This window comes from Bombus terrestris, chromosome 6 (assembly GCF_910591885.1).
Source record: "Bombus terrestris chromosome 6, iyBomTerr1.2, whole genome shotgun sequence".
In the NCBI taxonomy this organism is placed as follows: domain Eukaryota; kingdom Metazoa; phylum Arthropoda; class Insecta; order Hymenoptera; family Apidae; genus Bombus; species Bombus terrestris.
The window spans coordinates 2284602-2299246 of NC_063274.1; the positions used below are offsets into that span (position 1 = coordinate 2284602).

The following is a 14645-nucleotide window of genomic DNA, read 5'->3' on the forward strand; positions in this document are numbered from 1 at the left end:
TAATTTCCTTCTCGATTTTCTTCACCATTTTCCTCTGTTCTACTGACATAGTACGGTTTCAAATTTACAAATTCGATTTTAACAATTATAATTCGTTACTTTATTATCAAATTGATTAAAATAAAATTTAAATCAACATCTTAACAATATCAACTCTTCATGCGTAATTATAACGCAATAAGAGTTTCAGTATATTCTTGACAAAAGTTTCATGAATTTAATTATAATTAGGACTACTACGTTGTATTATTGTCACCTATGGAGCTGGATACCACGATGAGAATGATTCTACAAGTGCCCATTTGGGCGCAAAGGGTAATCTATATTCAAGGATCGTGTTTGAAAGATAGCGATCTTACCAGGGCGAGAATGAACGAGGCCGAAGCTTGCTTCGTTCTTGCTGCAAGAAATTACGCTGACAAAACCGCTGCTGACGAGCACACGATACTCAGGTCAGTTCCGTTTGAAGAATTGAAAAAAAAAAAAAGAAAAGAAAAATCGTACAAGGAACATTGATAAATTATTAACTTATCGAACGATTAATTTTTAACAATTTTATACACATAAAGAATATGTGGATAACATGTCGTGTAATATGCAATGACTTTTCCCGTTGACTGAGAATAAAGAAGAATGTCTTATCGATATTTCGATGATCGGCAACAGGTCGTGGGCAGTGAAGGATTTTGCACCAAACGTTCCTCAGTACGTACAAATCTTCCGTCCGGAGAACAAACTTCACGTGAAGTTCGCGGAACACGTGGTGTGCGAAGACGAATTCAAGTACGCCCTTTTGGCGAATAATTGCACGTGCCCTGGTGCTTCAACCTTGGTTACTCTTCTACTGCACACTTCCAGAGGACAGTAAGTATAAAAGCGAATTTTTCCATTGAAAGAATTACACAGAAATCAATCAAATAGCGTTTTGTCGTGGCAAGTCATTAATTGAAGTTTATTGGAAGAAAATGATCGGTCTGTCCCTGACTTTTTAGAGAGGGACAGCAATCGCAGGAAGAGTGGCACAGGCTGTACGGTAAATGTTCCGGAAACGAGATTTATCACATTATTCTCGGAGATTCTCGGTTTTTCGGCGAGTACGAGGGTAAATCCTTCACTTACGCGTCCTTTCACAGTCATCGTAAATATGGAGTTGCATTAGTCGCGGTCCGCCCAGCGGAACTTCCGGAATTTTACGAAGATACCATCCTTTTAAATCCTGGTAATTTTCAAATAACGTACAATTCACGCATGATATTCTCGCTCTTATACGTATTCTCACACTCAAAATCAAGGACCACGTAAATAACAACTAGCCCCAACATATCACACTGAAAGACGTATTTTCCCCCCAAAACGTATACAATCTTTTATTTAATCTCTTAACCATCAAAATCTACCATCGATCGAGGTTCTCAAAAATTATCTAACTCGCTTCAATGTATCACAAGGTCCGCGACACATAATGAAGAAAACGGACACCTGTTACTACATGAGCATTACAAAGGAGGAGAATTCGGCGTTCGTGGTGGCGAACAACCAAACTGGAACCGTGGCGGAGGGTACGCAAGTGGTCGTGGAGACGAAGACCGATGGGACCGGAAACATGAACAGTAATTCGGCCAGCAACACAACAACGAACAACACCACTACCACGATGAACTCTGGCATAGGGGCAGGCACTACAACGACAACGACGACGACGATCTCTACCAGCTGCACGATCGCCGGTGGTGATGGGAACGGTACTGCAAACAAGCCCGGTGCCAACGAGCACCATCGTTATTCCAACAGTTGTAACAATGCGCTGAACGAAACAGCTTGCTGCAGACAGGAGACGACCTGCGCGGGGCCCCGTGGACAGAACGTACACGGTACACAGGCACACAGGGCCCCACAGGTTATTTTGCAGGTCCTCCCTAGCACGCCCACACCACTCGAACACCACAACATACTCGCATCCAATGTCCACCGTGAGTGTCGCATGCGCTTGCCCTTATCTTCTTTTCTTTTATCTTACTCTCTTTTTGGTATTGATTCTCGTTGTTCCTTTCGTCTTTTTCATCTGATTTTGGCGATACGATTTATAGCTGTACTTTGATATATCCGTTTTCCCTTCTTTTATATCGGTGGACAATTTAATCTTACGCAAGGATATTTGGGCACTTTTATACGTTATCGGAAGAAAGCTCGAAGGGCAGGATGAAGTTAGTACGATTATTAATGAATTATCGTTGTGAGAAAGATGAGAAGAGTATCTATGATATTAATGGCAAATGGTAATGTTTCATTTATTTCGCGTTATGCGGTAGAAATAATGAAGAATGATACAGTGGATCTGGTTCTAACGATGCCTCTGTATATTGGGATTTATAAATAATTAATTTGTCAAAGAATATAGTTTAATATAACTTAGATAGGTATAGTTTGAGAAAGTATTAGATTTAGGGAATATTTATCGAATAAAAATTAGTTATGGGATTAACTGTAAGAAGCTTCGAACACATTATCATTTAATTCTGTGGAAAAATGTATTCAACAGTTATCACAAATTTATAACTCCGTCACTTCATACAGTTCCACTTACAATGATATATTTTATACCATAACGTTACAATATAAAAGATCTTGATAAATTATACTTGATAAATTAATGTTATCAAATTTTCTGTAGATGATACATTTACGCGTTAGAGACAGACATTCGTTAAATGTATTTTACGGTGAATTCTTTTTAGAGAAATACGGCGTCAGTTTCTTATATTTGCATAGTTAGAATAATTGGTACACTTATATTCTTCGTATCATTTATGAAAAAATATGTTGTATAAATTTCAACAGAACGATAAATCGATCGACGTAGTATAATAATGTAAGATTGATCAGGGTTTCATACGTACCAAATGAATAATACATATATTAGACGCAAATGTTATGAATTTATGCTGCATTAGACTTTAATATGTTAATTTTGTTGGTACTGATCTCTCTCATTAATTACCATTTCTGTCGCAGTGTAACTAATTTACAGTTCTGCATGCAGTAGATTGGAACGTATGAAAGCAGATAGAAAGTTAATATGTATGAAATTATAAATGATTACTTTACAGCATTAATTGCTAAATTACTTTCTTCTTTTTAAATAAATAGTTCCTTGCTTTATCTAAAGATATTTTTATTTTCTTAACTCAGTTTGCTTGTACTAACCGTTTAAATTATATTATTGATAAGAATAACAAATAAACATCTAAGCTTAGTAGCATGGCTTTATAACTTAATGCAATGTTTTTGCATTATGTAAATGTTCTTTTCTCTCGTGACTTGTAGATGCATGTTACTATATAAAAAAAATACGCATGCATAAAATTGAAATTTATGTATAAGAGTTTTTACTCCGAATATAATTTAACTCGAATTAACAACACTGTCACATTTTATGTAATTCCTTTATTTGAATCCATGGTGGATATCAAAATAAAAAAATATTTTAAATGCTTAACATTAAATAATAATAAAATCTTCTATGTGATCTGCTATGTGATTAAAATATAGACGAACGATTTCCTACTTTCTTTTCTTTTCTTGAATTCAAAACGTTCGCATTATTTTAATCACCAATGAATGGACTCCATAAACATACATACCACAAAACAGCGTTGAAAGTTACAAGAGCGAGGCATTTAGCTTGCAAATAATAGTCTTTGATCAAAACAAAAAGATTACTACTATTACTTTGTATTATAATAAAATTACTAGATACGTAGAAAAATTCTAACTGAAGATATATAACATCTTAATTTATTTTTCAATATCACTTATCAAATTAAACAGATATTAAGGAGAAAAAGATATGAAAAGAAACGTATCGTAATTAATTGGTGATAAAAGAGTAAAATATACACAGAAAATGTAAACTATTGTAAATAAGTGAGCAACAGTATACAGTTTTGAAAATTCTTTAATTTACACATAAACTAATATTTCTTCATAAAGTGTTTTAAATATTTTTTATGCTCCTCCTTTTATCAGTCATAATGAACGGACTATATTTCTATTTTTATTAGAAACTTTTTTATATTTTTGGGAGATGTGTGTAAATAATTGTTAATAACAGACCTCTAATTTTATAGCAACCTATTTAGACCCAGGAGGATTTGGAGATTCGCGACAGTGTTTGAAAGATGGAGGATCTTCGCCGCAGACACCGATAACCGGAAATCATTTGGACGTTCCACGATCCTTAGATCCGAATCCCAATCTGCTCAGTCCCGAAATTCTCACACAAAGAAGAGGTAAATTAATAATTAAACCAATATTATTCCGCACGCTTAGTTAAAATCTGTAAATTCATGTACAAAGACATGCGGAAATATGGAAGTAGTATAAATCAACCATAATAGATACAGGAGAAGAATTTTGCAAATTTTGAAGGAAACGTATGATGTATGTCAAATAATATATTTTCAAGCGGTTACTATTTGATATCCAGAGTACTAGTGCAATAAATCATTTATCATAACACGTATTTAATAAATAACGTTTAAAATGGAAAGATGGTGATTCTTCTTTTAATCGCTGCCAATCAACGTTTAATTTCCAGGCCATTGAAACATATAGTGGCAAAGTACAAATTCAATTAATTATATTACAAAAAGTATCATGTATTTCTATTTGAAAATATTAAAAGGAGTCAGAATAATCATCTAAACACAATTGTACAAAAATGTGTACTAAAGTATAAAATACATAAAATTCTATAACATGTGAATTCCTATAAAAGAAATTACATCAAAACGTTGCAGGAAGTAGGAGACCGAGCATTTTACCAGTCCCGGACATGTTAACGAGCTCAACGTTGCATCTTCCCGGTCAAGAGTCTTTAGACCACGAAGGTGACGAGTCTGAGGACGAAATGGACGACGACGTACCTTGGAGATCGCCCAGCGAGAAAATAGCGTGAGTATGATCGACTTCTGATCGCAATTCCTTTCATTTCTTTTTTACGTCCAAGGTCGGAAGGATCGAAGGTACAAGGCTTCCTAGCACATCTAATGTGTACGTGAGGAAACTGACGGTCAAAGATTAGAGCTCGCTACAAATTTATAGATACATTTATTAGATAGATGAGAAAGCTGGTTTCCTCTCTTTGACAAATCCTTTTGATCTATGTATTGAAGCACGATCGTGAAATCCTTTACGAGTGAAACGATCATGCACTATCTCGGGCACTTGCATGGCACAGTCTCTTGTGCATCGAACGTATTTTGTGTATAAATTTTTTCTACATATACACATATGCATATCTATATACTACATATTACTATCATATGTACTATATATTGGTATATGAATATATACTTATATTTGTTTATATATTTATACATATACCGGATGAATGTACCTTGTTTGTCATTGTTTTTATATTCTGAATATTGTACATTATACCTCTCGATATTAGTTTTTAGGAAGAACATACTGGCTACTTGAAATATTACATTTTGCATTGTACTACGTCAAACTATTTAGATTATTATTTAGCGTTATACATATGAGAATATTGCCGGTATTTTCTTTGCAACGCAATAAAGATACACTGTAGGATCGTACAGTCGATAAAATATTCATTTTTGATATCTCGTTTACGCACAATCGTTCAATTACAGACGTCCATATATTTTACCATTACTACAGATGTACAGTCTGTCGGATTACTTAGTACTTTTATTTATTTATTAATTTGTACGATAATATAAATTAACGTGGTTCGATTTTATTCAGTGATATATAGATTTCTTTGGTGAAACATTTTACAATTAAAGACATTCAAATATAGTAATTCGTAATATTCTCCATTAAATTGTGGTAATGAAGTAAACGTTCAAACATCTCTGAGACGAATCGTCTGTCGTCAAGGATTAATTAAGTAAAGGAAAATCTGTACTATCTTACCAGAGTTACTATCTATTATAGGAAACAACGTTTAGCAGCTACGCTGCAGAAACTATGCACCATGCTCATCTTGTTTCTGCACCCCTAGATGTTATTTCCTCTGATCGCCCATTCGACGTAACGTACCCATAACGTAACCATATCAATTTCCTGTCTTATAATGATTTAGTAGCGTTTGAAGATTACAGGGGAAAACATGATAAGTACAGCCATTTTTATTTTTTCCTTTTAATAGGAATTTATGATTAAACGGGAGAATTTTAACGTGACACGATTAAAAATGGAAATAATCTGTCAGTTTCGAAAGTGTAATTATTTTCAAATAGTTGATAAATCGGCAAAGTTTCGTGGAAAGCTTCGGATACTTCGGTATTACGACGAACAATATTTTGAACATTTGAAAGGGGATGTGAAAACGCACGTGTTTGTCGAAATCAAATAAAGCGACGATCTTTCAATTTAAAAATTGCTTCCTTGTAAAACAGAAAAAATGTAACTCGTCGTGTTATTCCTTGTAGTCTTCATTTTCAAAGACAAACAGATTTCTCTTCTTCCCATCCAGTATTTACCATCCGACACTTTTCCACACCTCCGTCAATTCCGTGCAAACACTTTCGAAATAAAGTTTCCATTCGATACAATACATAAAAAATTCGAAACGAAATTTGGTCGAATTGAAAAAATTTTGATTTCGAACGACGACGACAACGACCACGACGACGAAATTTCCATCTCGAAACGTGTAACGTCGAGCGATCTGAAAAGTTCGAACGTCACGGTGACAAGAGACAGACAGGGCGAATAAGGTAAAAGTTTTGGAGCACGAGGGGTCGTTGTTACGCGAAACCTGTCATTCAACATCCTAAAATACAATTAAACGCAAGTTTACGTTGATGGTCGGTCTGTCCTGTATGAATGTCTCTCGATGCCTGTGCCACACTAATCGACCGTCGATGGTATTGAATCGCTGCTCGATGCTGTCCTGCCTGACACCCTATATGTCCTCATGGATGTTTTCGATGTCTTCCTTCTTGCATCGTCTTTATGCACTGCCGTCTTCACGCACGACCTTTGCCCAGCAGTTTCAAAGGGTGAGTTCACGTTTTTATGCTTTCGTACAAACTACCTTCGCGTCGCGTCGCGTCGCGTCGGGGGAACGTTCAGAACGAAAACGTCGAATCGTTTCAAATTTTCGATATGTTTCGTTTCTATTGCAAAGTAACGATCGAGGTTACATTTGATTATAAAATGACTGTATAAAACGACTGTTCTCCGAATTTAACTTAGATCTACAAATTTAAGAGAAAAGAATTTTTCAATTTAGAATTACGTCAATTTAAATATAAAATTGGTAATAATCTTCTATGAAATAGATTTTTTCTTTATTTATCTCTAAAGGATTTCGTGTATATGTGTGTAATATTTTGGTAATTGAAATCAATGGTTTATCTTACTCTTAAGGATTATATAATAAAATCCTCTGTTTCTTTTCTTCTTCTTCTTCTTTCTTAATTAATACTTTGCTTCAGTCACGTTATCAATAGAAAAAAACTGTTTTTATTTCGAAACGTTCCCTCGCTTATTACCTATCATAATATTATGTATAGAGAAAAGGGAAGCGTGAATTAGTTCATGCTCTTAAAAAATTGATTAGCCAGACACTTTCCGCAGCATGCATATTTCAGCGGAAGTTGTGGCGCGTGATCGCGAGACACACGCGAAGAAAATGGGCGAAGGAAGTTGATAAAGAGGTCGCGGTAGATACGCAGCTTCGGAATTTATTAACTGATTCAAGCAAACTTTAGTCATCTACATCGTGCATCGAGGTTCGCTGTTTAATACGGCTCGTTGAATCGTTTGCAATGGAACGAGCTCTGAAATTGAAGTTATTCTGATACGAAACACGCGGCATTGCAAGGTGAATGAAGTTACGAAAATGTTGGACGTAGCCGAAATGAACTTTCCATCAGGTCGGATTGATCGGTTTTCAAGGTATTCGTCTAGCAAGAAATAAATTTATTAGATAAATAATTATAATTCGTAACACTGCTTCGAACAGCTTCCATAGAAATTATTGAAATTGCAGTTTTTCATTTATTAAAAAGAAATTTTTCACTATGTCTAAAATGTCATCACTGCCAGGATACGTAACGCAATTAAAAGAAAAAAAGAAACGAATAAAAATAAAAGAAGAGCAACGTTGTAACAGTCACGAAATTGTTACGATGCATCCTTTAAAGTTGTACTGACCTGAATGGATGAAATTCCCATAGAAACGGATAATACAGAGATACCAAGCGTATTTTCCATTTAAACTTTGACAATTTATACATTCCATTCGAATACGTACGAACAACCGCGGTGCTTTATGCTTATCCCAAGCATAAATATGATTGTTCATATTCATAATTTTAATTTTCATTTACCACTTTGGTCATTATAAGCTAGTATTTGCTTAGTATAAGCATAAATATTATGGAACGTGTATTACTCGGTATTTTTCATATGCAGATCGTTCATTAGATAACTTTAAACACATTAAGATGTTATTCCACGTGACTTCTTTACTCACGCACATATTATTTAAACGTGAGTTGTAAAGGTGGCATGATGAATTTAACTACTTTGAGAATTTTTCTCTTCGCGATATCATCGTTAATTTATCCGTATATAACGTAGTCAGATTTTATATATCTGCTGCGTATAAAGTTGTAGGTGCGTTTATTGAAATGTCAAAAAATCATACTAAATATGTATATAAATAATTCGAGGTAAAATGATTTTCATACCGTTTTATGTTTATAGACAATTGTAAGAAATATTTTGATACACTAACAGGTATTAGTTTTATCTATTATATAAATAACTGAGAATGATTTTATGTGAAATAGATGCAACAAAAATAGCAGAATGATGGAAAACATTAGTTTCTGCATAATGCATGTGTGTACGTAGATCACACGCGAAAATCTTACCTGACAGTCTTGTAATTTAAATAACTTAACATTTAAATTGAAAATGATACAGTTATTTGTTTTCGAATAATTTGAATAATCAGTTTTTAAAAATATCTGAATACTCAGTATACAACTCTTACTTTAATACCCTTATCTTATTTAAAAGTTGTACATGTTTTTAATATTTTGATCACTCTACACATTCGCACATGCTTGTCACGTTGTACACGTCAACACTATAACATCACATTTTATAATTAGTACGATACACATTGCATTTGGAACCTGCGAATCGTATAAAAATACATTTTCCTCGTTTCAGTTTATAATAATTCATATCGAAAATAGTTTAAATATTATTTAAAAATAAAACAATTGAAAATGGTATTAAGAGAATATTCTTATTGATGTTAATCAATTGCAATTTGATTACTATATATTATTAAAGAAAAAATGTATATTATATATTAAAAATTGTATAGTTTTTAATATATGTAAAAAGTGGTTTCGATTATAAATATCAGGCAGCAAGTGTTCTTCGTGCTTTACATTTCAATGTGACAAAAGATTTCAAACAGAAAGTACAAAATGTCTTTTCATGCATTCGAAAGCTTACACCTGCTTACAAAGTCAAATGCAATGCATACTGTGTATGAATTATACAACAATTTAATACAACATCGATGTGATTATAGGATCGTTAAAGGGTTTCCACCTGTTTCACCCTTCATAGGGGTCTCGCCAACTTTATGTTATTTGCTGAAAGAAAAGAAACCACTCTGCTGTCTTCAGCTTGCACAGGTGAATATTTGATAGACTTGCAAAGTGAATGCTGATCTCAAATTATAATTGCAAATGTTCTTGGTTGTTAGGTGTGCCAACATTGTAGCTACAGAAACGCGAAAGAGTACAATTGGCAGAATAAGACCATAATCTTGGCAGCTGATTACGCTAGTAATGGGATCTATAACTTCATAATTCCTTTAAGGGCTCATTTTAGGTATCCTCAAAAAATTATATATGCAATTTATCTATAATGTATACTTTGTACGATCGTTCGAAAGTCTGTACTGTACAAAATGTCTATACTTCAAAACTATTCTAATCTATTCTTACTGGAAATTAAATTTCAAAATAAAAAAATATTTGAGTGTAAAAAAAAATTGCACAATACTAATCAATGATCCGTGTTAGGTCAAAAACTTCGTTGAACCCAATCATTCTTCTGCTGGAACGGACACCGGAAATTGCGTTCCTCGATGCGGTGTCTTACTTTCCTTTGGTATACTGGATGCGAGGTACCATCGATTGTTTGGACGATCTTCTTCGCGCTGGTATCACTCTAGCGGAAAATGTCGTCGTCGTCAACAAGGAACTTAGTAATTCCGCAGAAGAAGACACTTTGGCTGACTGCAATACCATCGTCGCGGTTCAGACGATGTTTAAGTAAGCGTTTGGAAATTTTTCACAAATAAATATTATAGTAAACCGTGAAAATTACCTGTAAAATGTCGAGATTGTTCAATTAATACACATACTATTTTATATTTTATGGGCATATATTACTTGATAAATATTTAAACATTTATACATATTTAAACTTAATATTTATACTTGATATTTTAGTATATTATTTTGAATAACTTCCAAGTTTATTCTATTTTTCTCTCATTTTGATTTCAATTTAATCCCTTTACAATTACATCATGTGATAAATATGTATATATGCAAATATATTTACTGAAAGCATTATTTGTAAATTTGCAGATTCTTTCCTAGCATAAAAAGCATAACGGAGCTCTCACAATCGAGTAATATGCGTTTCATGCAATTCAGGGCACACGACAAGTACGCTCTTCATCTCAGTAAAATGGAAAAGGTATTTCTCTCTATTGTTTTAAATGATAATTTTTAGAAGCGCTCGAGCAATTCGTAATTAATAGCAGACTTTGATCTTTCAATAATAATTAATCCACTGATTATTAAATTAAACGGTAATTTATATTTATTTGTGTGTCACGTGAAAAAGTCAAATATTATCAAATAAAGAGGGAAGCGATGAAATTATTTTAACGTCAAATATAGAACTAACAATTTGTATTCAAGTTTACCATGTATTCAAGTTTACTCTACTTTATTAGTAAGTAACCTACTACGGAGATTTCTTAATTAAGTAACTAATCTCCAATGAGGCTTGATAATACGTAAAATTTGTTATCTTAGATTATCTCGTATTTCCTTACAACGCTACTTGCCTTTAGTGTTTATAAGCACGTATACTTGACCTTTACTTAGTTACCTTATCCGTATAAAGGAAATTTTATTACATTACAAACACGAGACGGGTGAACATATCTTCTATAATAGAGAAGCAATCAACTTGGAAACCTCTTCAGTACTTGCAGTTAATGATGATAGTATTATGTTATGAAATAGATTTGTTTGCATCTTAGTATATTATAAGGGTTAAAATAATTTTGTTCTTGAAAACTTTAGAACATCTTATTTTATCTCACTTTAATCCTTTTATCTTTGACAAATTGTTAATGAATTAAATGGTAAAGCTCGTCTTAAACTTTAGTGCATTATACATTTTTTGCAAACACATCAGAAAGAAATATGTTTCTATTAGGAATAATTAATAAAATAACACATCTGCATAATAAAAAAAAATTGAATTGTCAAAGGTGAAATAATTTTCTGTGTAGTATAAATATTAACCAAATTTTTAATTGTAATTAAGAATATATTTCGAATCGTTTTAATTGTTTTAACAGAGAGAAAAGGAAAGAGGCTCGCACATATCTTATATGTTTCGATTGCCTTTTGCGGCTGGCAGTGTCTTCAGTGCTTCTATGCTGGATACACTTCTTTATCAAGCATTCGTTAAAGATTATATGATAACGTTCGTGAGATTGCTGTTGGGTGTGGATCAAGCGCCAGGCTCTGGATTTTTAACATCGGTAAAAGATTCGAAAATATTCTCTCACACCCTTCCTTGTTCCTCAATCAAGTTCATCGCAAAAGTATCCGCTCACATTGGAAATTCACAATCAAGTATACTTTACATACATAACGTCATATATATATATGTACAAAAAATAGGAAATAAATGAAAATCTATTTGTTTACAAATATTTATTATTTTCTTCTATACAATAATAATAGCCTAATAATTGAAAAACGAAAATTACGCATATACCGCAAAGTCATATTTTGGACGAGTATCTTGAAAAAAATCTGCGCTATATTTAGACCAAGCAATTTCTATATCGCACATTTTTTTCAAGACAAAAATGATCGAGGTTTAATTATTATCTGAGTAAAAACTTACTGGAAAAGTTTGGAAAATGAAAGAGATACGAAAGAATGATTGACCTCGTCGTCTTAATTGATGGTTTCATCGATCGAGCTAAAAAACAGCACTTTTAACTCTATTAACGACACTTCCCACTCAATTACTTTACACTACATGTACATATTTTGCGATAATTCTACTTCCAATTAACCACAACTACGCCCCTAATTAGACACATTTTCCAACTTAATCTAATTACTCGTACATCCCAAACTGTAATTAACTAATACATCTAAATTTCCAAGGGAGAAAGAAACTCCACCCCCTCAAATTGCTTCATTATCCGGTTAATTACAGATGAGAATTACGAAGGACGACATGTGGATCAGAACCTATGGTAGATTATATCAAAAGCTGTGTTCGACTACTTGCGAAATTCCCATTGGTATTTACAGAACGCAAGACACCACAGTTTCAGACACGTCTCACGTGAGTAAAAAGATTATTCCTTCTCGATAGTAACAACTATAACTATAAGTGATTGGTTCGTGTACTATACATATTCATAAGGGCAGGAAACAACTTTTTGAATGGCAGCTGTGAGTAGCGCATGGTTGTAATCCCGCTCTATCTTATGCTCTGTATCTATCCCGGTGTCAGCTCGTGCAGCGTTTTTTTAGAAATATCTGATCCCTTTCAATGAGAATCAAAGAAATGTAGGGCTCTTGCATCTTGTTGAAACGATGCTCGTAGCACGTCCTTCGATCCTGAACGTGTTCGTTTCTTTGAACCTGCATCGTGTTAGAAATATTATATATATTATTATTACTATAAATCGAAATGCTTCTTCCGTTGATAACGCGTTAATTCGGCTATTGAGATTCATTTTTAGTATACTTTCCGGGCGTGCGTGTGTGTGTGTGTATGTACACGATCACGCGAAACCTTGGATGATATAGATATTTATTCAATGCCTACATACAATGGCCTGTGAAGGTTGCAATTTGCTTCTATTAATTAGATATTAGTTTGCGGATAAAATTCGGTATATCGTAATTGTCTAATTATATTAAAAACTTTGAAGCAATTTGCGGTATTTATACGAATGGATCGTTAAAGCATACGTATGCCTCGATTACAATGAACATTTGAAAAGTGAAAAATAATTTGCGCCTGTAACTATGTAAAAATTATACCCGAAAAGATAGATAGTTTTAAGCTAAATAGATAATTTCTAACAACGTGTTCATATAGTGTCGAGCCTATTTTATTGATTCCACTTGAGGCTACCTTCTTTATTTCCCCAAGTACTCACAGAAGGTTCGAATGCATCGCGTTTGGGTTCGAATCTACTTAAAAAGTACCGTTTCTTTTTTTCGAAATACTTGCAGAACTTCCGAATATACTCTGTTAATGTTCTTGCTTCTTTATCGAAAGACATTTCTATCAAACCTGCGACTCGAGCCCATCGCTTGTTATGGGCATCCTGTACGCTGCTTCACGGAGGGAGCTTAATAGACAAAAGTCAATGAACGTACACGATACTAGCACAGTAGCCACCGATCATGTACATATGACAAAAGAAAACGAAATAAAGCGAAAACCACGATCGAGCAGCGGCGTGCGTGCGAAATGTCAACGGTGGGCTATCATTAGTAAGGGTAGAAATGCTTATCGTTTTGGCAGGGCGACTCAGACGCGGAGAGCGATGCCGGCGTCGGCGTGACGTACAAGGTGCGTCATTCGGCGGCAGCTTCGTGCCTTGCGAATTGCGCCACCCGCGACAAGGGTGCCTCAGCTGTGAGTACAGAGTCGACGTTGTCTGGTCGCCGTTTATTCTCTCGATCGATTTCTTCTATGTTGTATATTGTTCACCATACTATTTCTCTTTATATAATCCCCGTACGCCGCATCTCTATTTTCTCTGTCTACTCCTTTCTATCTATTCTATCACGTATACTACTTTCTCTATCGCTCCATTCTACGCCTTGATTCTTCTTTCGCTGGTGTTCAAAAAAAAAAAAAAACTCACCATATTGCAGAGCGCATGCCCAGTGTACCAAAGCAGTCAGTGGCTTCCGGCCTGTGAACGTTCAAGAACTCTCTGCTCGTCTTCACCGCCTACATTGACCTCTCGATCGACCATCGAGAGCACTCACACTTCAATTTTTTGATGATTGACCTTTTGACGTTGGATGGACGGTGATTGATAAACGTTTGGAAAATCGTTGAAGTTGTTACTAAATTACTCGGTGTAACTCTTTCATTTTTATACGTGAAGTGATTCTTGAAGATCGAGCAATTACGGTAGAACTGCTATTAAACGAACTCTGTTTGTCAGAAACATGAATTAAATCGTGAACGCTATCGTGGCTTGAAAATTTCCTCGATACACCTCAATACGTATTTTTTAAATCAAGGAATCGATAGAATGAAATAAATGG

At 34.2% G+C, this 14645-nt stretch overlaps 1 protein-coding gene across 13 annotated transcripts in view; it reads left to right on the plus strand.

Moving 5' to 3' along the window:
• The window catches only part of LOC100648381 (potassium channel subfamily T member 2), a 202365-nt gene that overhangs the window by 180272 nt on the left and 7448 nt on the right, over positions 1–14645 (plus strand). For 8 of the 13 annotated variants that reach the window (XM_048406827.1, XM_048406825.1, XM_012319422.3 and 5 more), the window contains 14 exons: positions 232–452; positions 667–864; positions 993–1219; positions 1449–1970; positions 4128–4289; positions 4800–4953; positions 7029–7037; positions 9599–9704; positions 9776–9903; positions 10098–10349; positions 10671–10782; positions 11681–11866; positions 12559–12690; positions 13888–14001. In XM_048406827.1, the coding sequence (XP_048262784.1) occupies positions 232–452; positions 667–864; positions 993–1219; positions 1449–1970; positions 4128–4289; positions 4800–4953; positions 7029–7037; positions 9599–9704; positions 9776–9903; positions 10098–10349; positions 10671–10782; positions 11681–11866; positions 12559–12690; positions 13888–14001 (2523 nt within the window). The remainder of the gene's footprint in view (positions 1–231; positions 453–666; positions 865–992; positions 1220–1448; positions 1971–4127; positions 4290–4799; positions 4954–7028; positions 7038–9598; positions 9705–9775; positions 9904–10097; positions 10350–10670; positions 10783–11680; positions 11867–12558; positions 12691–13887; positions 14002–14645) is intronic. The other 5 variants (XM_020868010.2, XM_020868011.2, XM_012319430.3 and 2 more) reach the window with 3 other exon arrangements.